General features: G+C 35.5%; 1 protein-coding gene across 3 annotated transcripts in view; it reads left to right on the forward strand.

Moving 5' to 3' along the window:
* Nucleotides 1-27978, forward strand: part of LOC150098917 (polyamine-transporting ATPase 13A3-like) — a 434948-nt gene that overhangs the window by 171843 nt on the left and 235127 nt on the right. For all 3 annotated transcript variants that reach the window (XM_090404645.1, XM_090404644.1, XM_090404646.1), the window contains 2 exons: nucleotides 67-195; nucleotides 17479-17637. In XM_090404645.1, the coding sequence (XP_090260771.1) occupies nucleotides 67-195; nucleotides 17479-17637 (288 nt within the window). The remainder of the gene's footprint in view (nucleotides 1-66; nucleotides 196-17478; nucleotides 17638-27978) is intronic.

The raw sequence follows: 27978 nt of genomic DNA on the forward strand, positions 1-27978 counted from the left end.
TTATCCATTATATCCTACTCTGCTGTTTTATGTACTGTACATATAATTTTTCTTTATTTTTTTCAGAGGTACAGAAGTCTTCCCATGAACTTGTTCCTGGTGATGTTTTAATTTTGCCTCAAAGCAAATTCGTCATGGAGTGTGATGCTGTTCTTATTAGTGGGAATTGTGTAGTTAATGAGAGCATGCTTACAGGTACTCAGTTTATTATTGTTTGTTGGTGTCATGATAGTACTTATTCTTCAGAATTATAATTCTTTAGTTTGAAATACATAAATATTAGGTGAGGTCATCTTTACTAATAGATAATGATAATAGATATTAATTTTTATTAGTTTCCATTTGACTATTTAATTCATAACAATGCCATGCCTTTGGAAAAATTCCAAATGCATGGCATTCTTCAATTCTTCAGAAAGAATTATATTTTGTATTTTCTTTGTGTTGTTATTAATATTTATTTGTATTATCAGTTCAAGAAAGATTTAGCAATTCAGATATATAAAAAATTCTGTTATGAACATGTAATATGGTTCTTGGAGAATTACTAGAATCTGTAGCCCTAGGAAAAACCCGCTGTTACCTTTCACATAGTTCATATTCGCTATACTTAAGATCCTCTAGATAAGGGATTGGGAACCTGCCTTCCTAGAGAAATTTTTTTGCATGTTAAACACAACTCTGGTTTTTTTCGGTTGACCACAACTAGATAAAAAGAAATCTATTATCTGCATTCATACAATGATTATATTATATAACTAAAAATAAATCTTTTCTTTTTTTAAAAATATTACATGGTTTGCCATATTAAAATCATAAAAGATAGAGAAAAGTAAAATACTGAACACTATGCCTGTACTTCTTATGAAGTCTCACCAAATTTTCATGTACCTGGGAATGCAAAGCAACAGTATATTTCAGTATTTTATTAGCATCGTTGTGTATGAACTAATATACGAAAACATTTTCTGTTATTACTTTTTATCACATAACATTTGCCAAATTATCTACAGTGCATTCAATAAAAAGAAGAAAATTAATTAAAGTCTCTCATAAATAACAGTACATAACATAACATCATTGGCCAGAAGGGTGAAGCAGAATGCTTTTTATTCCCCATTGTCTGATAGGGAGGATGAATTGAAGGAAAGATTTATGAGCTGTAAGCTTGCCCTGGGGGGACACGGAGATTAATTGTTGTTTCTAGTATTTAGGATGGCTTTTGGCCTCTTGTATTTGAAGAGGTCAGTTTCATCATAGTTTGCTGTCTGTTTAACTAAATCGTTGGGGTGTGTGTAGAGATCTTTGAGAAGAATTTTTCCACTGTAGTTTTTAGGAAGGAGTAGATGTTTGTATCTCTATGCAGTTGGATGTTTCTCACAAACCACAGTGCATCCATGATCATGCGCAAACACTTATTCTACACTCTCTGCAGCCTGAGGATGTTGGTGTTGGATGTGTGGCTCCAGGCTGGAGATGCATATGTCACTATGAGGCGGATCGTCAGTAGGTAGAGGAGTACTTTGATTCTGGTATTTAGCTTGCTTCTTCTATTTATTAGAGGGTAAAGTTGTGCGATGGCTTTAGATGCCTTAGTGCATGATGCTTTGATGTGTGGGTTGAATGTTAATCTTTTGTCTAGAATTACCCCAAGATACTTTGTTTCTTTTGCCAGGGGATTTTGGTGTTGAATAGATAAAGGTCCCCCTTGGGAGTTGCCAACCTTCTGGTGAAAAGTATCGCTATACTCTTTTGGGGATTCACTTGTAATCTCCATTTGGAGAACCATTGTTCTAGTTTTAGTAGGTTTTCTTGCAGTTTTTTAGTGACGAGATGTGGTTGTAGAGATCTGGCAAGTACTGCTGTGTCATCTGCATAGAGTGCTAAGATGGATGACATTGGGTTGTGTGGGATGTCTGCCATATATATCAAGAATAAGATCGGTGCCAGTAGGGAACCTTGGGGAACTCCCGCAGAGATCTGTCGCTGACTCGAAACTGTTCCGTTTATTTTGACTTGTATGTGTCTGTCCTGGAGGTAAGATTTAATTCGGTGGACGATTCTTGATGGTATGCCTGCTGAGATGAGTTTGTGTAGTAATCCGAAGTGCCATATCTTATCAAAAGCTTTTGCAATGTCAAGGAAAACTACTCCAGTGTGCTGGTGCCAATTGTAGCCGGTGGTGATATATTCAATTATCCTATGAATCTGTTGAGTAGTACTGTGATGTTGTTGAAAGCCAAATTGTTCCTTTGGAAGGATATTTAACTCGTTTACTGAGGCTTGGAGTTTGGAGAGGATGATTTTTTCAGCAATGTTGCCTAAGTTTGAGATTAGGCTGATGGGTCGATAGCTTTCAGGCAGGTGTGGATCTTTACCTGGTTTATGCACTGGGACCACATCTGTGACTTTCCAATAGCTGGGGGGAAATAGTTAAATCGGAACATGGCGTCGATTATGGAGGTGAGATGTACTACAGCTCTTCAGGGCAGCAGTTTAATTATTCTATTTGTTATGCCATCTATGCCAGGGGCTTTTTTATTCTTTAGCTTCTTTAGGACTTCATAGATTTCTGCTGGTGAGGTGTTTGCAGGTTTGTTGTTGCAGGTGTCAGTGAGTTTTAGTACGTGTTTGACATGGAGGTGGATTTTATAGACATGCTTGATGTCCAAGTTGTCATATGTAGGGCTACACTGTTTTTCTAGGTTCTTTGCTATCTCTTCAGCTTTTTCTGCATCCGTGTGTACTAGGCCACTGTCTGACTTGAGTGGGGGAAGAGATTTGTTTTTGTTTCTGAGGCTTCTTAATATGTTCCAGATGGAGTGTTCGCCAGGTGATATAGAGGCTAGTTTGGCTTCCCATGTTTCGTTCCTGTGAGCTTTAAGTGCTTCTCTAACTTCATTGTTCAGTTTGTTGAGGATCTTTTTGTCATGAGGTGCACGGGTGTTGTGGTACCTTTTCCTTACTTTGTTTTTGTCCCTAATTAAATCCATGATGTCTTCGGGTAGTCGGTTTGGCTTAAGAGTGGTTTTGGTAGAGGCGACAACCTTTATGGCTGTGTTGATTTGCTGGGTCAGGCTTTTGACAGCATTTTCAATTTCTTTTATGGAGCTGATGTGAGGGACAGGTCCAATATGTTTCGATAGTACTTCTGGTAGTTTTTTCCATGAGATGAAGGAGTGTGTGTGTGTGTGTGTGTGTGTGTGTGTGTGTGTGTGTGTGTGTGTAGGGGGGGGGGCTTGTTTAAAGAGTCTAGGCTATACTGTAGCTTAATATTTTGTAGGATAGCAATGTCAAGTATGTCAGCTGTGCCATACATACTATGATGTGTTGGTTCTGCGGGGCCTGTCATCACCACTGCATAGTTTGAACTGGAGTAGCTGAAGAGGGTGTAGCAGTTTCTGTTGGTGGTTTTACTGTTCCATGCAGGGTGTTTCGCATTTAGGTAACCGGCAACGATGACTTGCTCTTTATTGCCCAGGACGGCATCCAGATCTGAATGTAGTAGATTCTTTGATGGAGGGTTGTAAGCTGCATAAAGTGTTAGTTTCCCAGCTGAGGTAGTGGGTACTACTATTCCTGTGAGCTCTAGATTTCTGGTTGAGGGGCTGGTTACAGAGTGGTGATCGATGTGGCTTTTTATGAAAATGGCAGTGCCATCTCCTCTGTAGTTTATTCTGTCGTTTCTGTGGAGGAGGTATCCTCTAACTTTGGGGTTGTCTGCTGGCATTAAGTGAGATTCATTTATTAGAATGTTGTCTGGGTTGTATCTCGCTGAGAATTCTTGGAGTTCCAGAATCTTGTTTCTAAGTCCGTTCGCGTTTCACGCAATGATCTGTAGGGAAACTGGGGTGCTTTTGTTTTTTATGCATTTATGAGAGCTGCTAGGATGGATTGGGTTTCTTGTAGAAATCTTTTTCTGGAGTCCGATGTGGGGTTATAAATAACAGTTTTTCAATACAGCTTTATTAATATTATTGTTATGCTGACATCTCTGTGGTGTCCAAAGACTCATTGCAGGAGACACACACTAAACCAGTGGTTCTTAAACTTTTTCAAAGTCACAGAACACTTTTGATTATAAGAAAAATTTGGGGAACACCAAAAGCATTAGGGTAATAAAAACTAACAATAAACATATGCATGGACTTGCCTTTTATAAAAATGGAATTTATTTTAATGTGATACTTGAGCTTGTTGGCTTTTACAGGTTTCAGCAATATCAGGTCAATATCAATGGATCACCTATTAAAATACAGTTGTTGCCACGTACTAGGAAATGATAGAAAATTATAATTAATCTATAAGATAATTGGTTTTTCTTGATAACTTCCTCTGGTACCTTATCTGAAGCGTTTTTCGAAAGCCCACATTTACTGGCAGATACATTCATAAATCGTCTGCTCACCACACATCTCAAAAATTTGGCATTCTTAAATCTCTAATTAATAGAGCACATAAAGTTTGCTCTTCTTCAGTAATCTTACAACAAGAACTTTCCATCATTAAAGAGTTAATGGAATCGAATAATTACAACCCCAATCAAATCCAACAAATAATTGAATCTTATGTTCCAATACCTAAGGTTTCTTCAACAGTTCACAGTCCCTTACATTCCAGGAATCTCAGAACCTATAGTTAGAATTTTGAAAAAGTACCAATTGATTCCCAGGTATGTTCCTATCAACAAAATTTCCTCTTTATTGCTTTCTACAAAGGATAAACTGTCATCTCTATCTTTGACTACCAAATACCATGTGAATGCGATGTTTCTTATTTTGGACAAACTGGCCGGTCTGTGTAAAAAAGAATTAAGGAACATCAATATTATATTGAATACAACAAACCTCAGAAATCTGGTCTAGCACAACACAGTATCAACACTACTCATAATATCCAGTGGGATAAAGCTATTCTCCTCCATAGATGCAGGTTCAAATATGAATGCCTTTTTAAAGAAAGTTGTGAAGCTATTTTACACTAACCGAATTTAAATCGAAATGGTTGTCTCTCTCTCTCTCTCTCTCGAAGATCTGGGAGACTTTTATTTTATGTAATCAATAAAAAACCAATTATCTTAAACATTAATTATTATTTTCTATCATTTCCTAGCACGCGACAAATTGTATTTTAATAGGTGATCCACTGAATGTTTGTTACTTGTATTCCATTCCTACAAGTGTTTGTGTGACACTGAAGATGTACTATTAGTTTTAGTATGAAATATCTCTACCTTTATTAATTAAAAGTTATTACTGTGGTCTTACGTGGTCTTTTAATAATTATACTATGCCACAGGTACCTCATCATCAAATTCCTGACATGTATACCCTCAAGGAGTGTAGAGGATATGATAGTACTACATGAAAAATTTACATCATTACTAACTTCCTATATACAATTTTCCTCCAAATCAGTCTGTTACTTGTCAAGACTCCAACACTATCAGAGCTTATGTTTTTATCATTTAAAGCACTTTGTACCATATCAATCCACCTATATCTTGGTCTTCCTCTGGGTCCTTTTCCTGCCAACCTGGTAGAGAACACTTGTTTTGATAATCTTTCCTCTCCCATTCTGTTTAAGTGACCATACCACCTGAGATTGGCTCTGCTAATGCATTCCTGGATGCTGACAATATCAAGTTCTTCCTTAATATCCTTGTTTTTAATATGATATTGCCATTGATGCCATCTGTTCACGCCTCTAATCTTTCTCAGGATTCTCATATCTGCGGTCTCTAGTCTTTGGTCAAGTGTTTTACTTCTGACCCAGCTCTCAGATCCATAAGTTAAAACTGGTTTGAACACTGTCTTGTATACAGCTAATTTAGTGTTCCAACTAATTTCTCTTCCATATGAATTTATTCAGTTGACTTCCTACCACACCAGCCTTGTTGATTCTGTTGTCTATTTCCATATTTAATTTACCATCTTCACTAAAAATCGTGCCTAAGTAGCTGAATTGTTTTACTTGTTCCACAGGTTCCTTCCCTGTTCACAACACAGTTGACATTTTCCACAATTCTACCTATTTTCATTGTCTTTGTCTTTTTAATGCTGATCTTCATACCATATCTATTACAACAGTTATTCAATTTAGTCAGGGAATCTTGCAAACTTGTAGCAGATTTATTTAGAAGTATAACATCGTCCGCATAAAGCAATGAGCTGATGTTAACATCTCCAATTCTGATATCATGTTTAATACCACTTTCCTTCATAATGTGATCCATATAGATAATGAATAACAGAGGGGATAATGTACATCATTGTCTCACACCAGATTTAACATTAAACCATATTCCTGTACTTCCTTCAGTTCTAACTGCTGACTTACAACTCAAATAAAGACTAAGTATCGCTTGATATAATGCTCCATTGACACCATATAACTGTAGCATGTTGAATAGCTTCAACGTTGTCATATGTCTTTTCCAAATCGACAAAACTTAAATACATATCTTTGTTATATTCCCATGCTTTCTCAACTATTTGTCGTAAAGTGAAGATCTGATCCTGACAGCCTCTATTTGGCCTGAATCCAGCTTGTTTTTCACCACGCTTTTCTTCCACAATTCTTCTCAACTGTTTCTCAAGTATACTTGCATAGATCTTGCCAGGAACACTGAGTAGGGAAATACCTCTGTAATTCCTGATGATGACCTCTGTATTGTGGTCATCATGAGGAAAACATACATATGTACATGATACAAGCTACATGACAATACACTACACAAAAGTAAGATGAATCTAAATGTTTGTTAATCATTTACCCAAGCCTGACCTCCGGTGAGAAAAAAAAATGGACGTTCAGGGCTAAAAAAATATAACTACATTAAACAATTTCTAAAGTCTTCTAGTATTAAGATTTTCTTCCATTTTTGGTTGTTCTGGATGCTGTATAGGTGAAGATGGTCCTCCAAATTCTTGGAATAATTAATCCATCATTCTTGTCAGATTTGGATGATGTTTAAGCATAGTGGAGGTATTAAATACCTCCACTATGGCAAAACAGGCCTGTCAGACCATGCACTATAAACATGTAACAGAATTGACTGGAAAGGCTGTCAATTCTGTTACATGATCCCTACACTGAACCAAAACCTGGTTTGAAAGAAAATTCAAAGAAGCCTGTGAAAAGTTTAATCATCATCCAAATCTGAACAAGAATTACGGATTAATTATTCCAAGAATTTGGAGAACTCACCTTCAACCCATATATCATTCAGAACAACCCCAAACAGAAGAAAATTTTAATACTAGAGGACTTTCGAAATTGTTTAATGTAATCCTATTTATTTTTTAATTTAATTATTTATTTATTTTTTCCACTCGAGATCAAGCTAGGATAAATGATTAACAAACGTTTAGATTCATCTTACTTTTGTGTAGTGTATTTTCATGTAGCTTGTATTGTGTACATATGTATGTTTTCCTGATGATGACCTCAATACAGAGGTCGAAACATTGAATCTTACTTTTTTAATTAATGATAAGTAAAGACCTAGGACATCGTACATGTGAGGCAGATCAAAGACTGGAGGAAAGGTATTAAGGAAGGATGTGGATATAAGAAACAGATGGAGAATATACTTTGAAGGGCTTTTGAATGAAGAAAATGCAAGGATTCACAGAGAAGATGTAGAGCCTAATGAGGGGATGGTGCAGAACATTAGTAGAGTGGAAGTGAAGGAAGTCGTAAAGAGGATGAAGAATGGAAAATCGGTAGGCCCTGACAGGATTCCAGTGGAGGCATGGAAGGCACTAGGGGAAGAGGGAATTGACCTGCTGTGGGACCTGTTAATAAAAGTTTGTCAACACGAAAATATACCTGAGGAATGGATGGAAAGTACTCTTGTCCTCATCTACAGGAGTAAAGAGGATGCCCAAGACTGTAAGAATTACAGAGGAATAAAGTTGATGTCCCACACAATGAAGATCCTAGAGAGGGTTCTTGATGGAAGACCGAGGAAGGAGGTGGAAATTGCAAAGGAGCAATTTGGCTTCATGATTGGTCGATCAATGACAGATGCTGTCTTTGGGTTACGAAAGATGATGGAAAAGTTTCAAGAGAAGCAACGGGAGCTACATCTGGTTTTTATTGATCTGGAGAAAGCTTATGATCGAGTGCCAAGGCAAGAAGTCTGGAGGTGTTTGAGGGAGAAGAAGGTACCGGAGAAATATGTCAGGTTGGTGCAGGAGATGTTCATAAATGTGAAGACAAGAGTTATCTTCACAACCTGCCTGGGAGAGACAGGAAGTTTTCAAGTGACAATTGGTTTGCATCAAGGGTCAGCATTAAGTCCGTTCCTGTTTAATATTGTGATGGAGTTGGTGACAGAAGAGGTGAGAAAAGATGCACCTTGGACAATTTTGTATGAGGATGATCTTGCTGTGTGCAGAATCAAGAGAAGAAGTGGCAGCTAAACTGGACAGTTGGAGGAAAGTACTGGAAGAGAGAGGTATGAGACTGAGCACAGGTAGGACAGAGTATATATGTTGCAAAGTGGATGGCAGCCAGGAGACAGATCTAGAGCTGGAAGGAAATGTCATCAGGAAGGTCAGTGACTTTAAATACTTAGGTTCAACAATGAAAGAGGATGGTGAGGCTGAGAAGGAAGTGGGATGCAGGATACAAGCAGGATGGAGGAACTGGAGAGAGATGGCTGGAGTGCTATGCGATAAGAGGGTACCGATCAATCTTAAAGGCAAAATCTACAGGATAGTAGTGAGACCAGCTATGACGTATGCTATGGAAACTGGCCCTGAGGAAAAATAACATCAGCAGGATGGAGGTAGCAGAGATGAGAATGCTTAGGTGGATGTGCGGTGTGACCAGAAAGGATCAGCTCAGAAATGATTATGTAAGGGGAATGGTGAAAGTTATGAACTTAGGAGCAAAGATATAGGAGGCAAGGTTGAGATGGTTTGGTCATGTGATAAGGAGGGAGGAAGAGTATGTGGGAAGAAAGGTCATGCAGATGGATGTGCAGGGGAAGAGGAAGCGCAGATGGCCAAAGAAGAGATGGAGGGAGATGGTGGAGGAGGACTCGAGGATGATGAACTTGGATGTGGCTACAGCCCAAGACAGGAGGTTGTGGAGGAGACTCACCACAAACAGCGACCCTACTTAAGTGGGAAAAGCTGCAGAAGAAGAAGAAGAAAGGTAGCCCTGTGTTTGGATTTCAAGCCACATTGAATTTAAGGGAAACAAGACTGCAGATATTATGGCTAAGTCAGCATGATCCCTTTCTACTTAGTGCTTGTCTCTTCCACTGTATAGGCCAGAGATAGCCATTACAAAAATTATTTTATCAATGGCAGTCATAATGGCAGAGAAAATACAAATTACAGATGGTCCTTCAGTTTCTGGAAGAGATGAATGTTTAGGGCTAAGTTAAGTCTGCATTGTAGATGCCAATTTTAGTGAAATGAAGGTAGCACATATATAGTTGTTTGGGAGTGGCCAAACATTGTTGCAATGGAAGAAAAGCTTATGCATATCAGGGCGAATGCTTTGAATCTGTTCTTTCATTTTTTTTGTAATGTTTTAACATAGTACTCAGGTAATACCAATAGACAAATTTTAAAATTAGAAAAACCTCTTTGGTGTTTGCAAACCTCTTCGTCATCCTCATAATCAGTTTCTTGATATGTTCCCTCATGGTACTACATAATTAAATTTACATTATTACTAATCTCAAATCAATAGTTATTCTCTAGGATGAGAGAAAGATGTATAAAGTTTTTTTACCTTGGGTATACTATACTATAGTATATCCAAGTAAAGTATAGACTCTATACTTTAGAGTATAAGTATACAGTATAGTATACCCAAGGTAAAAAAACACTCTAATCTTTCACTTATCCTGAGATTTTTATTTAATAAGGTCAAAGCACCTTGTGGCAACTTTTATTGGCAAAATTTGTAAATTCTGCATTACTTCAACCTTGGCATCTCAGGATCTGGCTCCCACTGACTAGACTTCAATAAAGGTCGAAACCAGACTGGATAGTGACCCTTCCCTTAATGCATAGTATCATATATGTCTGCAAGGAGCTGTGCTTTGCATTATGGGAGATACTAAAGAAAGTGATCAGAGCTTACTCCACCTTTACCATGAGTTGCCTCAGACCTGAAAATACTTCAGGTGCAAACTTGACTTAGCTGTTTGTTTGCTTACTTGGGAAAAAGGATTAAAACCAATAATTTTATAAACTGAGTTTATAAAATTGCTTGGTTTCTTTGATGTATAATTATTCTCCAGATTAGCCTATCACTTATTAGCACTCCAATATTATCATATCTTATATTTCTCTCTTCTAGGATACTTCTGACTGCATCAATCCACCTAAATCTTGGTCTTCCTCTGATTCTCCTGCCATTTTGTCATCAAGTACCCATTTTTCTGATCTTACCTCTCCCATTCTGTTTAAGTGACCATAAAAATTTACTCTACATTAGCTCTGCTCACACATTCTGAATGCTAACAATGTCAGGTTGCTTCCTAATGTCTTCATATTTGCCATTGATACCATTTGTTCATGCCCCTGATCTTTCTTTAATCTCTCATATCTTTGGTCTCCAATCTTTGATCAAGTGTTTTACTTCTAACCCAACTCTTAGATATACAGATTAAAATTGGTTAGAATACTGTTTTGTATATGGCTAGTTTAGCATTTGGCTTCTAGCTTATTCCACATAAATTTATTCACCTAGTTCTGAACATACCAGCTTTGCTTATTTTATTGTCTATTTCCCTATTTAATTTGCAATCTTCATTTTCTATTGAAAATGCAGCTGAGCTTTTATTGCATTGCTCTCTTCGATTGGAAAAGTCCTGAGTTCGAATTTTGTCATGATGAGAGGAATCTTTATATGGGCTTTTTTTTTTCAACTGAAGGAAAAAGCAGTGCTAGCAGTGTTTTTTCTCGTAGAAACTTTTTTTTTAATCTCATGTACAAAGAAATTGGTCCCGAGAATGCACACAGTTTACAAACAAAAAACACTGTTGTTGGTGGTAATGGTGTGTTGTGGGAAAATTAAGTAGTAGGAGGGACGATGAGATGTTTGTAGTAGAGTGGAGTAAATTGCCCTCCCGCAATGAGTCCTTGGACTCCTTGGAGGTGTCACATAATAAATTAAAGAGTAGCGGTCCTGGGACACTCCACTTCTGCTGTCACATTATAATAAAATGTGAATATATGTAAATATATAATTTAATATATAGCATATTATTATTATTATTAAGAGAGATCTCCAGGGAGTCAGAGACTCATCGAGGGAGGCCACGTACCACACACACCAGCTATTGTACTTATTCCTGAATTCATTCAAGAATAAGTATGATAAGATGATGATGATAGCATATATATATATATATATAGCAATATATAATTTAAACATTGTGGTAGAACAATTTGGAATAAAATATCAATAGATAAAGCTAAAACAATGGCATTTTGTGGGCAGACTCCAGTTAGAAGTAAAATAGTTATTAATAATAGAAGATAAATACTTTCAATTATCTTGAATGTGAAATATCATATGAAGGAGAAAAAAGACAAAATTAAAAACTTCACTGTTTTTACAGATTATTGGTCTGATAAATAGAACACTCAATCCAAATATTGTACAAAGAAACACACTTGAAAATATACAATACTTTAGCAGCGCCTGATTATATGGCATCAAAATTTGGACAATAAACAAACAAGATAAAGAATAAAAACAAGTGAAATGAGATTCATGAGAAGAACTGCAGAATACACATTATTAGACAACGAAAAAGAATGGAGATATTTTAAAAGAACTAAAAATAAAATCAATAGAAGAAAAATTAAACAATTACAAACAAAATTGGATAGAACATGAAACTGAATGGCCAATACTCAATATTCTAAACAATTAATAAAATATAAACCATTTTAAAAGAGAAGGATAGGTACACTTCAAAAGAGGATATTATATGGTTAATGAGACTGAAACATACCATCATGGTCTATACTGCAATTAGTGTTATGATATGATATAAATATTATTTAGTAGGATCTTTTCTGTTTTATTTTTCTTTGTTTTCAAAACACCAAGTGTGTGGTACTTCTCTAATTCTTATTCCAGTTCAGTTTCCTTTCTGTTAATACCTCTTATTTGTGGTAAAAGTACCTGTCTTTAATTCTGATGTATTTGTTCCAGCAGCTGACTTTTCATTGTTTTTCCTGGATCCTGACAAAAACAGCAGGTTGGAAGCGGAGGGGGATTGTTTAACTGAGTGAACACCCCAGAAATCATGAAATTTCATCATGTTGTACCATTGCTTTTATTTCTAGCTGAAGCCAATATAGAATACAATTTAGTCATCTAAGAATCCCAAATTGCTAGCCTATCCTCATTTTTTTGGTACTCTGGGGATACCTATTAACAGGCATACCACCTGAATATTAGGATTGGTCATTAGGTTGGAAGTTCCAGTTGGTTCTTTGTCCTGAAAGGCCATGTGGAAGTCTCCTACCAGTTATCTGGCTTTGACCCTTAAATTCTCTGAGTGTTGGCAAACCTTTCTGATGATATATGTCAGCGGTGTTCAACCCGTTGATCGCGATCGACCGGTCGATTGCGGAGCGATTTTTGGTCAATCTCTTGTGTATTCCTCCTTACTTACAAATTTAATTAAAACTGAAAACATAATATTTTATTTATCATTATTTTGTATATTTTTAATTTGCTTTAAGTGTATTGCTATTGTTTGTTTATTTTTCGTTAAAATTGTCAAATCAGTAATTTTCTTATAAGTCCGGGTAAATGAATTAATTTGGATCAGTGGAAGTCAAACAGCGAGCTGAGTGAATACGATTATAAGCAAAGTGTAAAAACTTGATTGTAGCTTAAATATTAAATATTCCAAAGCACATTACATCGATTTTTTACTTAGGTTAAGTCCCATGTGAATATTGTAAAGAAATAAACTTTGTTTGTCTTGGTATAGTTTGTATTAGATGTTTTTGTAAATAACTCTTTTGAAGCTAACTGTATATACTGCTTTAATAAGAATATGTTCGAGTGTTAAAAACAAAGGCAATATTTTTTGTTGCCGAAGCTGTACATTGCGGCATTAGAAAGATTGTTATCAAAACTTCTATGTATATGAAAGGCTTGCAGGCTCTCAGTGTAAACATCTCCGAAGTCAGTCAGAAAGCGTTCAAACAACTTTCTGATGGCCGCCAACTTATAATCAAAAGAAAGCAGAGGAGAACAAAAGGCGTGCCGAACTTGAAACTTAAGATGAAAGACTCATACTGATTCTTTGGGGATTGCCAAACTTCATGCGAGTTCTCAGAGGAGGCCTAATAAAAAGGGACTGAAACAAGCAGAAGGGGTCCAGAATTGCTGTCAGAGAGGAGGCCGCCCGGTCCAGAGTCGCCATCAGAGAGACTGCCCAGATCCATGTTGCTTGAGAGAGGAGTTTCCCGCTTCCAGAAAGGAGGTTCTCAGTTCGAGACATCGCTAGAGAGAGAGAGACTACTCTAGGCCACAGACACGGTTTCAAATTGCCGAAAGGAAGAGTTCCAGTTGCTGGAGAAAAGTTTCCTGGCCAGGTTAATGTCAGACATTCACCAATGTGTTGCGTTTTCATTACAATTTGATGAATCAAACGACTTCACTGATATTGCTTAGTTAATGGTATTTATTCGCATGGTATTTCAAGATTATTCAAGTAAAGAAGAACTTTTGAAAATTATACCATTATTGGGAAGGACTAGGGGAGAAGACATTTTTTCGGCATTGAATGAATTTGTGAAACAACACAAACTTCTGCTTTTTAAACTTGTGTATATTACTACTGATGATGGTGCTCCTGCAATGATAGGTAATAAATCATGCTTCATTTCATTTATGTAAAAACAATGACAAATATCCAGATTTTTTAACGTACCACTGTATTATTCATCAACAAGTCCTGTGTAGTAAAAGATTAAACACAAAAGATGTTTTGAATATTACATTTAAAATTGTAAATTCTGTTCGAGGAAAAGCCCTGCAACAGCAGTTATTTAACTTACAGGCAGATGATGATAGGGAACATCTCTTGTGCAATAATGTTTGCTGGCTCAGCAGAAGTCAATTTTTTAAAAGATTTCGTGTATTAATTAACGATATAAAAAATTTTCTTGATGAAAAAGGAGATATTTATCCACAATCGAGTGATAAAAGATGGTTGTTACACTTATCATTTTTAGTTGTACGAAATTAAGTAATTTAAATTTAGAGTTACAAGGTAGAGATAAAAATTTAATTGACATGTTAAGCTCATTAAAAACTTTCCAACAATACTTACTTTTATTAAAGAAAAATATAAATGACCGCGAATTTAGACATCTCTCATATTTATTAAAATTTTTTGAACAAAATCAAGAAATGCTTCACTATGATTTAAAAGAATTTATTCATGAAATAGAATTAGTTGAGGAAGAAATAAATTCAAGATTTAAAGATTTTAATAAAACTGAAATCCATTTCAAGAAAACTTGAACATCACAGAAATTTCAAATAAAATTAGTGGGCTGTTTGATATAAACCAAGCTGAAGTAGAACTTGAGATAATAAACATTCAGAATAGTTTACATTTAAAATCAATAAACAATGAAATCATTTGGAAGTATGCACATGAAAAATTTCCAATATTAACTGATATTGCACGAAAAATTCTGTCGTGTTTCGGATCGACATACTTGTCAGAATCTGCTTTTTCAAATATGACCATCAAAAAAAATCAGTTCTTCTTCTTTCTTTTTCTTTAGTATTCTGCAATTGAGCAGGTTCTTCTTTTAGTAGCAGAAACTTTCACTCTCTTCTGTTCTGAGCCTTCTCTTTCAAGGTTGTGTACCTGTCTCCATTGAGCACGTCATCTAGCATTGTTTTCCTTACTCTTCCTCTGGGTCTTTTTCCATCTATTTTTCGTTCGATGGCATCTCTGATGATTCCATTTCTTCTCAGAATATGTTCTATTCAGTTTCCCTTTCTTCTTTTTATCTTCTTTAACAGACTTCTTTCTTCTTCTACTCTTTTTAACACCTCTTTATTAGTTATTTTATCTGTCCATTTGATTCAAAGAAAGACTCTTATTATTTTTAAATAAAATTTACTCAACTGGTATTCCCCCAATAGAATGGAAAAAAGCAATTGTGATTCCTATCTTTAAGAAAGGTAATAGAGATGACCCTAAAAACTATAGAGGTATCAGTATACTAAATTCCTGTTACAAAATATATAGCAGAATCTTAAATAACAAACTAATGAAATATTCCGAAAACTTTATTCTAGAAGTACAGAACGGATTTAGAAAAGGACGATCATGTATAGACCTGGCCTTTTTCCTAAAATTAATAATAGAGAAAAGAAGAGAATATAATTTAGAAACACATATTGCATTTATTGACTTTGAAAAAGCATTTGACAAAGTTAAAAGAAACATATTATTTAACATATTAAAAGAAAGACAAATACCAAATAATATTCTAAAAGCTATCACAAGTATATATGAAAATAATCAAATACAAATAACATTAAATCACGAGCTATCATATACAAGAGAGATAAACCAAGGGGTCCGACAGGGATGTCCCCTCTCAGCAACTCTTTTTAATATCTACTTAAATGAAATAATAATAAAATGGAGTAAAAATTTACATCAAGGAATTAAACTTTCACCTACAGTTAACTTAAACACTCTCCTCTTTGCAGACGACCAAATAATAATTACAAATTCTGAAGATAACTTACAGAAAGCTATTTTAAATCTAAATGAGATATCCAAAGATTATGGTATGATAATATCGACGGAAAAACCAAAAACTATGGCCTTTAAAGGACAAGATCCAGCAAGAACTAAAATAGTAATAGATAACAAGATGTTAGAACTGGTGAATTCATTTAACTACCTAGGATGTATGATCACATATGAAAATGAAAAAGATATAAACGTAAAAATTACAAAATATTTAAAAATAACAGGTGTAATTAACTCTATATTTAAACCAAACCTAGTTCAAAAACAAACCAGGCTAAAAGTATACAATACATTAGCCTTACTGGTCTTAATGTATGGAAGCGAAATCTGGACAATAAAACAAAAAGACAAACAAAGATTAACAACAGCAGAAATGAAGTTTATGAGAAAAACTGCCAAGTATACCCTATTTGATCACAAAAGAAACGAAAATATTATGAAAGAATTAAACCAAGAACCAGTAATAGAAAAAATTAAAAAATATAAACATAAATGGATGGAACACGTTCAAAGAATGAAAACAGAAAGATTACCAAAACAAGCCTTAAAGTACAAGCCATTAGGAAAAAGAAAACCAGGATGTCCTCTTAAATGATTCAACGATGACTTCTAAGGCCATGCTAGGCTTAAATCCTTGATACGTATGATGATGATCTGTCCATTTGATTTTTTCCATCCTTCTCCATATCCACATCTCAAAACTTTCCAAAATCTTAATTTCTTCTTTCTTCAATCTCCAAGTTTCAGATGCATAGAGGGCAACACTCCACACATAACATTTTATTAGTCTTTTCTTTAGGTTTCTATCCATTTTTCTTCTGAATAAATTCCATTTTCTATTAAAAGCATCTCTTCCCATCGCTATTCTTGCTTTTATGTCACTTTTACATCTTCCATCACTGCTAATAACACTTCCTAGATATTTAAATGTCTTTACTTGATTCAATTTTTCCCCATTTATTCTGATATCCATATTTGCCTCTTTCCTTGCTATTTTCATTACCTTTGTTTTTCTGATGTTAATTTTCATTCTATAAAATATCAATTAAGAAACCAAATTACAAATGATCATTTGGATGATTGTCTGCAATTGGCCACTTCTTCATATCAACTTGACTATGAAAATATTGCGGGGTCCAAACAATGCCAAATTTCACATTAACTTTTTTTTTTTTAATCAACCAGCATTTCCTGTAACTTGTGAGTTTGTAATCAATTTGTTATTTTTTCTAACTTTGGTTTTTTCCAAAATAGAGAAATAAATATTTTATTCCAATATATATATATATTTTTGTTGTATTAAAATATTTTGTATTAAAATAATTAAAAGTGATAAATACATTTTTAAATACACAAATAAAGTTTTTAGTTGTGTACTTTTTTTAGTTGTTTATTTGTATGTAATCACATATCAGGTTGGGGGAACGTGATCTATATAAGAGAGTAGATCGCCGAATAACTTTTTATAGAAAAGTAGCTCTACGCGAGCTACTTTTCTATAAAAATTATTTGAAACATACACACGCACAATTTTTATATATAAGAGGAAAAGGAGTTGTATTATATTCACTTTTTTTGCTATATTGAATGCTAATTTTTAATGGTATTTTCTGTTTTTTTTGTTTTTTAAATTAACATTTTGTTTTTTTTTTTAGTCTAAACTTTTCATTTATGTATTTTTGTTTCAGGTGAAAGTATTCCTATTACAAAAGTGCCTGTTATAAATGATCACAGTGCTGATTTTGCTGTTTCAACTCATAAAAGAAATACTTTGTTTTGTGGTACCGAGGTTCTTCATGCTAGACCTGTTGAGAATTCACACATTCAAGCTATTGTTTATCGCACAGGCAATTAAATTTCTTACTTAAAAAATAATTTTGTAATTTTACAACATGTTTTACATTCATATGAGAGGATACAACTATAACTATCTAGAACTTTATATCTTTTATTTTGTTTTCTTTATTTTAAATTATTGTACCATGATCCTTCTTGTTTTATTCATGTTCATATAAAATATAAATTTGTTCCCTTATTTTTATTTAATTTATCTCTACCTCCTTTGCCAACCTGGAATCAACCTTGAACACAGACCTGAACATCCTGGAAGAGTACTTCAAGCAGTGGTACTTGAAGCCAAATCCAACAAAAACTGTGTCCACAGTATTTCACTGAATAATGCTGAGGCGAATCGACACCTCAACCTTTCTTTCTGTGGAAAAATGGTACAACATGGGCCTCACCCGAAATACCTTGGAGTGAGCCTGGACAGATGCCTAACCTATAAAGGACACATCACCAACCTATCCAATAAAGTTAAAACAAGAAACAATATCATTGCAAGGCTTGCTGGAACAACCTGGGGTTGTGGTGCAGAAGTCCTAAGATCATCTGCACTTGCCCTCGCATTCTCTGCAGCAGAATATTGTGCCCCTGTCTGGGAAAGAAGTGCACACATAGCATTATAGACACCCAGCTAAACTCTACCATGCACACAATTAGTGGGACAGTCTGCCTGTCCTATCTAACATTGCTCTACCAAACATATGGAGAAGTCAAGCCTCGATTAAAGAATTTAATAAAGCAATGAACAACCCACCCCTGCACCAGACTGTCATAAATCCACCTGGTCTTCGCCTAAAATCTAGAAAGCCTCTCTCTTTCCATGGACAAACTCTCTTCAGCTGCTCTGCCATCAACACCTGACATGTGGAGAGAATTCTGGTCCAACAATCTCCCAACAAACAGCTTTTTGGTAGAAGATCCCTGTGCTCTGCAGCCTGGTTTTGCTCTTCCTAGGAAGATTTGGTCATCAATCAACAGGATCAGAACTAACCAGGGCAGATGTGGCTACCTACTACATAAATGGGGGGGGGGGCTGTTAGACCACCCTTATTGTGATTGTTCCCCCATGGCTCAGACGATTACTCATATTGTGTTGACTGCCCAATTGTGTACAAGGCACCAATTTCACGGCAGTGGCCTACAGGACATCCACAAGCTGACGAATGAGGCTTTGGATTGGCTTTCCAGACTGGACACTGACCTGTAGTTGTAATTACTCTTGCTTTTTTTTTTTTTTTTTTTTTTTTAAAGGAAGACTTGGAAAGCAGTTTGTGCCTTTTATGTAATGAACTTTTACATGTTAAGTTTTTCATCATTTGTTTCTGGATATTGTGATTGTACATTTCACTTGCCAGTTTCACAAGCCATATGCATAAATAAATAAAATAAATTTAATTTATTATTTGATCATAGTAATTATCATTGTTAACATTGATAATTTCATTGTTAACCAAAAAAAATTCAATGATTTTTCTTCAAAATATTTTCTCAAGGATATATTTAAAAACTCGCTCATCAGTTGTTACCATTTTAAGATTAATTCCTATGGCATAATGGTATTTTAGTCCTTTTGAACAATTTTTGAATTTCTGTATTGAAAATTTATTCAATAGTTAATAATTTTGAAAGCTGTGAAATTTCTCTGAAATCCTTTAGTGATAATGGATTTATTCATGAATTCAGTGCTGGGAGTTGTGGTGATCTCTAGTAATCCAGTTGCTTGGAGGCTTGAACTGGCAGATGGTTTCTGTCTTGCTTCCCAACATTCCTGTGTTGATTGGATATGTGCACTGCAAGAGAGCTCAGGAACACCAAGCTGACTAATGAGAAGTGAACCAGGTCAGAGTGGAAATGCAGCAGGTAAAAGCTTCTGCGTCATGCAATAGTGGGATTGTGTCTGTGAATGGGCTCTGAGTGACAGCCAGCTTGATACAAACCCCCTCTCCATGGGGTACCAGTTCATGGTGGAGGGGACCTCCCAGGGATGGTATTCTCTGTTTTCATTCTTTCTCTCTTACTATGCTTTTCTTCCTGTATTCTTCACTCTACTTCCTTTATTCTAGACTACCATCACTGAGGTCTAATGCTCTGCTTCTGATATTCTTGCACTACTTTGGCCTCTGCTTCAGTAGGATGGGCAGTGTCCTGGATAGCCCAACCAGGATCAGTCATCCGGGCTTCATAATAATGCTTAACAGAACCAACACCAAGAGGAAAAAAAAATAAAATTAAAAAAAAAAAAAAAAGATTTATTAAACTCACTATTTTGCTGGTTTTCTATCCAACATCATCAGAGCACAATGATAATGTAACTGACACCTAATGTCCTTACATGGTGCCTTCTATGGGTTGGATAGCTACAAAGTTAATTTAGAGAAGTCTGGCTATTAAATCCTAAAACAGTATTCTCCCATTTTGATAAATTAATGCAACCATACTTGTTGAGGTTTGGCATGTGCTTCATAGCTGATTCTGAGAATAGCATCTCAGACCTGTAATGACTTCTGTGTAATATAAATGATTTTTCCCCATATGATCCTATGTGAAGGAGTACCTAGACCATGCTCTGTTACAATTCAATGGTCTGTTATAATTACAGTTCATTTACAGTTTAAATTGTTTCTACAATTACATAGTTTAGTGCTGTGTACTTGTCACAGTTATCATTATGATTTGATGATGCTGGGTAGAAAACCAGTGAAATATTAGTGAGTTTAATAAATGTATTTGTTTCTTCTTGGTGTTGGTTATACCATTATTATTATTATTTATTATTATTATTTGACACCTCCAGGGAGTCCAAAGACTCATTGAGGGAGGGCACCTACTCTACAACTCTCCGTCTCCACCACTCAACCTCATCCACCAACTGCATCATCTACACCAACGCCATCTACTGTCCTCCACCACCACTACCACTAGTATTTTCACAGACAATCGCAAACATCCATGCCCACGCAGGATTCGAATCCGCAGCCTTTTGGCTGGAGAGCAGATATGCTAACCACTCAGCCAACCAAGCCAGCAATTATAATATACCATTAAGCATTACTATGAATAATGAACACTACCTAAGCCTTTATTTACGTATAGTAAACTTGCTTGCAAGGATCAGTGATATTGCAGTAAGTCTCCTTTCCTATGGTCTGCAGACAGGGCTTAAGGCTTGCTGTGGTGTTGGTATGACGTCCAGTGAAGTTCTGGTGTTCCACTCCAAAGCACAGTCATTGCTTGCTGAGCAGTGGATGACTGTGTGTGTGTGTGGCTCCATGGTGGGGGAGGGGATGCTCTGGTGCCAAACAGGAAACTCTCTTGAGCATGAAATCTTCATTCTCAAATGTCTCATGGGCTCTAACAATGCCCTACTCAAATACTGATATCATAGATATATTATTTCATAACAGAAGTAAAAAAACAAACAAAAGACATGCAATACTAGTATAAATGGACCAGTTTTTCTCATCATCCATAGAACAAGTGAAAACCCAATAGGGAAATTATCACCCTTCTTTATTCCAAAGGGTTTAGAAGGTATTAGCTGGCTTTCCCAAAACAGTTAAGAAACTATATTCTGGTGGTAGTCTTGTGGAAACATCATATCATGAACATTCTAAAAAAACTAGGAGCAACATCAATGGATTGAATACCAGTCACAGTAATACCTCATAAAATACTTAATTTTTTAGAGGATTGATATTAGAATGGAATCTTCCCTTGGTATTTCTGATTGATGATGAGGAGATATATTCAGAGCTTAAAGATCAGGAGTTAAAGATGAGGTGCATCCTGATACATAGGGATAGTTACCTGGTTCTGAGCAGGAACATCAAAAGCCTTCAACATCTGTAAAGCAGGATATTTCAACAGTCCTGTTAGACTGTTCATCCCTAATCCAGTGAGATGTATTAAATGTTGCAAATTTTGACATGCCCAAACTGCCTGTTATGTCACTACATAACAGGCAGTTTGTTTAATGGGTGATAACAATCTTACTCTGCAAAAAACACTAAATGTATCAACTGTCAGAGAGATCATCGACTTACTCCTATGCATGTCAGAAGTGAAAAAGGAATATCAAAGATTAAAACAGAACAAAATATATCATATCAGAATGCAGAAAGGAAGATAGCCACCACCACACATTTCCTGAAGGTGACAGATTAGTAAATGTTAACAGCAACTCAAGTTTCCACTGAAGAGACAGCTGACAAGTGCCACCATCTCCAATCCTAACACTATATCTATTGTCTGAAAATACTGTGAATTCAATGGTCAATTTTCTTAAGTTTATGAAAATGAAAAACTTGAGTTTCTAGGGGAAAAAAAATCCTGCATATGCCAGAGGTCAACTAATTTGGGACCCATTTGAAGAAAACTTTAGAAAAAGTTCCTCTAGTTGGCAACTAGATTTGAACTTATGTCTATCTTCAGGTGGCATAATGCTATGGGTGCAATTGTCGCTTCCACTTGAGTTGTTGACAACTCAAGTGGAAGGATGGAAGGATGAATGTTGACAACATTACCTGTACCAAACATGCAGGTTTGCAGTCCATTACTGCAGTACAATCACTCATTGTGCCTATTAATTAAGTCTCATATGCCACCAATGATCTACATTTCAAGTATTTCAGCTTGTACTCGTACATATATTATTATTATTATTATTATTCTCAAGAGAGAGCTCCAGGGAGTCAGAAAGTCATCCAGGGAGGCTATACTATTTGCACCAGCTGTCATACCTGTTCTCGAATTCATTCATGCTATTTGCACACCCACGATCCAGTGGCAATCCTTTTCAATCATGCAACACTCTATGAGAGAAAAATCTAGCCCTCACCCCCATCTTGACATCATTCATTTTCAACTTCCAAGGATGACTTTGTATCCTTTCCCCATCCTCCATAAAATGAAAAATTCCATCTACTGAAATTCTTTATAATCCTTTCAGAAGTTTGTAAGTCTCAATCCTATCACCCCCTCTTTCTCCTGTTTGCTAGTGTCTGCAGCCTACAAATTCTCAATTTGTCTTCATAATCAGTATTCCACATTTCTGATATTTTTGACATTCTCCTTTGCACTCTCTCCACTGCATCAAAATCACCATGGAAACCAGGAGAGTAGACCTGCATGCAATAGTCCAAGTAAGGTCTTATATAAAAGAGAAACATCATCATCATCATCAAATTCCTGACATGTACCCTCAGGGAATGTATAGGATATTATGAGAGTACTACAGGAAAAGTTACATTATTACTCACTTACCCATCAATATTTTTTTCTTACAAATTAATCTGTTATCTTTCAAGACTCCAATACTATCAGATCTTATACATGTATTTTTGTCTCTTCTAAGGCACTTTTTACTGTATCAATCCACCTAAATCTTGGTCTTTCTTTGGATCTTTTTCCTGCCAACCTGGGAAAGAACACTTGTTTTAGTAATCTTTCATGTCTCATTTTGTTTAAGCGCCCATACCAAGATTAGCTTGGTATGATTTTTATTTAATAAGGTCAAAGCACCTTGTGACAACTCATATAGATAAATATGAGTTCTGCATTACTTCAACCTTGGTATCACCACCTCTGGGTCTGGCTCCCACTGACGAGACCTCAATAAAGGTCGAAACTGGTCTGGGTAGTGACCCTTCCCATAATGCATAGCATTATACATGTCCGTAAGGATATGTGCTTTGTATTATGGGATTCTTAGGCAAGTGATCAGAGCTTATGCCACCTTTACCATGAGTTGCCTCAGACCTGAAAATACTTTAGGTGCAAACTTAGCTTACTTGCTTGTTTGCTTACTTGGGAAAAATGATTAAAACCAAGTTTAAAAAATTTCTTGGTATCTTTAACATCTCTTATGTCTGTGTTCTCCAGTCTTTGATCAAATGTTTTATTTCTAACCCAGCACTCAGATCCATAAGTTATAATTGGTTTGCACACTGTCTTGTATACAGCTAGTTTAATGTTTTGGCTAATTTCTCTCTCACTCCATATATATTTATTCAGCTGACTTCTTACCATACCAGCTAATTCTGCTGTCTATTTTCAAATTTAATTTGCGATCTTCACTAAAAATTGTGCCTAAGTAGCGAAATGTTTTACTCATTCTATAGGTTCTCCATTCAAGATGCAGTTGATATTTTCATTTTCATTTTCTGCTTATTTTCATTATCTTTCTCTTTTTATTGCTGATTTTCACACCAAATTTATTACAACAACTATTCCATTTAATCAAGGAATCTTGTAGATTTATACTGGATTTATTTACAAGTATAACATCTGAATCCAGCTTGTTCTTCTTGAAGCTTCTCGTTCACAATTTTTCTTATATTTGTATAAATCTTACTGGAAAACTCAGTAGGGAAATACCTCTGTAATTCTCACATTCAGTTTTATTTCTTTTTTTATAGATGAGTACTCTGAGAGCTCTACTCCAATCATTCAGAATTTGACCGTCTGTCCAGGCCTTCTGAATTATCGATTGCAACCATTGTAAAACTTTCATACCTCCATATTTGAGCATTTCTGGTCAAATGTCACATATTCCGGCTGCCTTTCCACATTCCAATTTTTAGTGGCTTTTTTAAACTTCAAGTATTGATATGCATTCCTGATTGCATGCCTGTTGATAGTTTCTATCACTGTGCTGTCTCTGCTTATTTTATTTAGTAATCTCTTGAAGTAATTACTCCAGGCATCAAGGATATTTTTAACTATAGTTTTCATTTCATCTTTATCAACTCTGATTTCCAGAATATTTTCTTCAGAATGTTTTCTCCAGAAAACTCTACCAAAAGTGCATAATTTATACAGACTCACCAAGTTCTTTACAGGCCATCTCATCTCCTGCATATAACTTTTCTGTTGATAGTTTTTATCACCATGTTGTCTCTGCTTGTTTTATTTAGTAATCTCTTGAGGTAATTACTCCAGGCATTTCTTCAGAATGTTTTCTCCAGAAAACTATACCAAAAGTGTATAATTTATACAGACTCACCAACTTTTTTACAGGCCATCTTATCTCCTTCATATAATCCACATCCATTGTGTATAACGGTTTTACAACTGTTATACACAATGAAGACTCTTAATTTTGTTGGATTATGCACTTATGGCCTCACTGGAATTAAGGGAAATGAGATTTTAGACGCTGCTGTTAAATCAGCTCATATTCTTCTGTGCACTGTTTGACAGTCCCATATACAGTCTTCAGACAGTAATAAATATTACAGAAGGAATAACCATCTATAGTGACTCTAAATCTGCACTTGAAGCATTAAAAAATGTAAAAACAAAACTCACACAGGAAATTCATGAACAACTAACAACATTAAATTTGAAAAATAAGAACTGTATACATACCAACCCATGTAAATATTGAATGCAATGAAAGAGCTTACAGTCTAACCAAAGAAGTAAGACATTTATCTCAAAAATTACACCTGCTATCACTAACTGATGCTAACTCAGTTGCCAAAATAAGATTGGCAAAACAAACACTCAAGAAGAAGAATGAAATCAGTGAAATTAATGAAAATAGAGAAATAACCACAACCATCAACAGACTAAGGAGAGAATATTTTAAAGTCATGAAAATTCAGCCAGATGGTAGTAGGAGCTATGAAGCATGCAAGAACTGTCCAGGAGTTGAACTAACACCTGCCCATATCTATTCTTCTCCAGCAATTGCTGCTGCTATATAGAAAATTGACAATAACCCTTGAGAAAGGCTCTACTCCATCAAAGTTCAACAGATTGCCAAAGCAGTTCTACAGTTCCACGGTCATATCTAGAGGCTCTTCAATGGACTCGACAGCAACGCCACCACAACAGACAGCTTATAAGATCAAAGCTAATTACTCGATGGCTTTGTGGCAGAAAGTGTTGACAAATGAATTGAATGAGATTAAGCCTGAAATTAAGCATTGGTAGTCTAGTCAACATAGAAACAGAAGAGAAGTTGTTCTTGCTAGGCTCTGCATAGATCACTATTATCTAATACATTCTTATTTACTGAGGGATTTTGACATACCTATGTGTGAAAAATGCAACGTGTCATATTCTGGTGGAGTACCCTCAAGAATGCCCCCAATTTTTACTTATCTGGTCAAGCCATATGCACTCAGGCAGATATTATCAGACTTGGATAAATTGCATGATGTTTTTAACTTTTTACAAAGAATTAATTTATACAAACACATGATGATGATGATGATTTCATTATGACTATTTATTAATACCTTGTGTGCTTCTGCAACCTTTGATATGGTGCAGTATGACCTTTCCTGTTTTTTCTCCCAGTAAACCAGAAATCAATCAATGAACTTGGTTAAACTAGACTGGTTCTTTGCAGAAGCAAAGAGGTTATGGTTCTCTTGTACATGGCATTGAACAGACCACATATGGATACTGTGTGCATGTTTGGTTGTCTGGTTTTCAGGAGGATGTATTTGAGAGGATCCAGAGAAGGTTTACTAAGTCAGTGTCAGTCTATGGATTTGAAAGGTAAAAGTAGAGATTGAGAGAATGCAACTTACAGAGCTGTGTGAATAGAAGAAGAGGAGATATGATTGATTATAAATTCTATTTATATGTAGATACTGAATTGCTTAACTTTTTTTTTGTGCATAACATATTTACTAATTTATTTACATATTTACTCTCACCAACTTACATAGAGACATGTAAGTTGGTGAGAGATTGTTACCAGATTAATGTGGTAACATTAATCTGGAGTAAAATATGGATCTTTTAATGAATATTACAATGTCTCTTACTCTGGTCTGACTTTGACCTAAGTATTGCACTTTTTATCTCGAATGGTAATGCCAAACTGTTCTTTCTGTTTTCTTATGGTTAATTCTCAAGTTGTTGGTCATAACATATCAAAGTGATATGTTTTGCTTCCATATATCATGAACCAGAAGTTATACAATTGTCAAATATTTTTTATTTAAAGCAAATTGCAGCATCTTGTGCTTCATAGTATTTTCCATAGGCTATTAGATCTAACCATTGAATTCTTCACAGCCCCCTGCTACTAACATAGGAGTTACTTTATCAATTTTCTAGTGTTCCATATATACTGGCTTTTTGGTTATGTAATTATTATATATTATTTTTTATTTTGTATTGTTTATGAACATTTGTTGCAGTTCTTCTGAAAAGTTTCCTAAAAGAACAATGTCATCAGCAAATTTTAGTTGTTATAGTTCTTTCCCATGTACTACAATTCCTCTGTTTTTCCATTCAAGATTTTTAAAAAAAGTTCTTGTTCTGCTGTAAATAGTTTAGTTGTAATGGCATCTCTGATTTCATTTTTTATAGGAAATTGTATTTGATTTTACAAATGCAGTTGAATTTTTATATATATGACTAAGTATATCAGTTTCATCTTTTTTTAAATTTCATTTCCTTGATTTTTTTTATGGTTTCTATGGTCTAAGGCCTCACCTACTCCCTATAAGGGAATAAAAGGCATTAGCATATTATTATAAATCATTCCCTATATCATTAATACACAAATTAAATAGTGGCCCTAGTACAGAGTCCTCAGGCACTCCACTAGTCACCCTTGTTGGCCTTGATTCTTCTCCACCATATACTACTCTCTGATGTTTGTCTGTCATCCACCCCTCCACCTTCCATTTAAATAAATTGGCATTGTGGATAAAAGATAATGGTTGTCAATTTAATGTTTCAGAATGCAAGGTGATGCAATTTGGAGTGAAAAGATTACATACTTTGTATTGTACTGATGGTACTGTATTGCAGGAAATTGACAAGGCTAGGGATTTGAGGTGGGGTGTACAGAGATTTGAAGTTCAGAGGCATATTGCAATAGCAGGCAAAATGATGCAAAATATTACTTGGATGTTGAATAATACATTTACAAGTAAAGATTGTGAGATATATGAGATATCCCTCTTTATAAGGCTAAGATTCAGTTGCATCTTGATTACTGTGCACAAATCTGGACACCTGGGATTTTTGGGGATCAGAAGGTGGTGATAGTGGTGAAGGTGGTGGTGAAACAGTAATAGAAGGTAAAGTTCCTGGAAAAAGAGGTAGGGGTAGACCATCAATGAGATGGATGGATGGATGGATGGCGTGTGTGGAGTGACTGATCTTCAGAGAGTTGAGGCTGCCAGAAGGGCAAACAACAGGACTACATGGCGAGGCCTAGTGTAGAACATCATCGAGCATTGGAGTGACCATACGGCGTCAGTAGATGCCCAGTGAACACAGTAGAAGGTGGTGAAATGGTTTCAGAGACAAGTGACAAGCTGATCACTTGTCTCTGAAGTGAATCTGTGGAATGTTTTATATGAGGATAG

The sequence above is a fragment of the Typopeltis vanoorti genome, chromosome 15, assembly GCF_054136105.1.
Source record: "Typopeltis vanoorti isolate ZY-2024b chromosome 15, IOZ_Tvanoo_1.0, whole genome shotgun sequence".
NCBI lineage: Eukaryota > Metazoa > Arthropoda > Arachnida > Uropygi > Thelyphonidae > Typopeltis > Typopeltis vanoorti.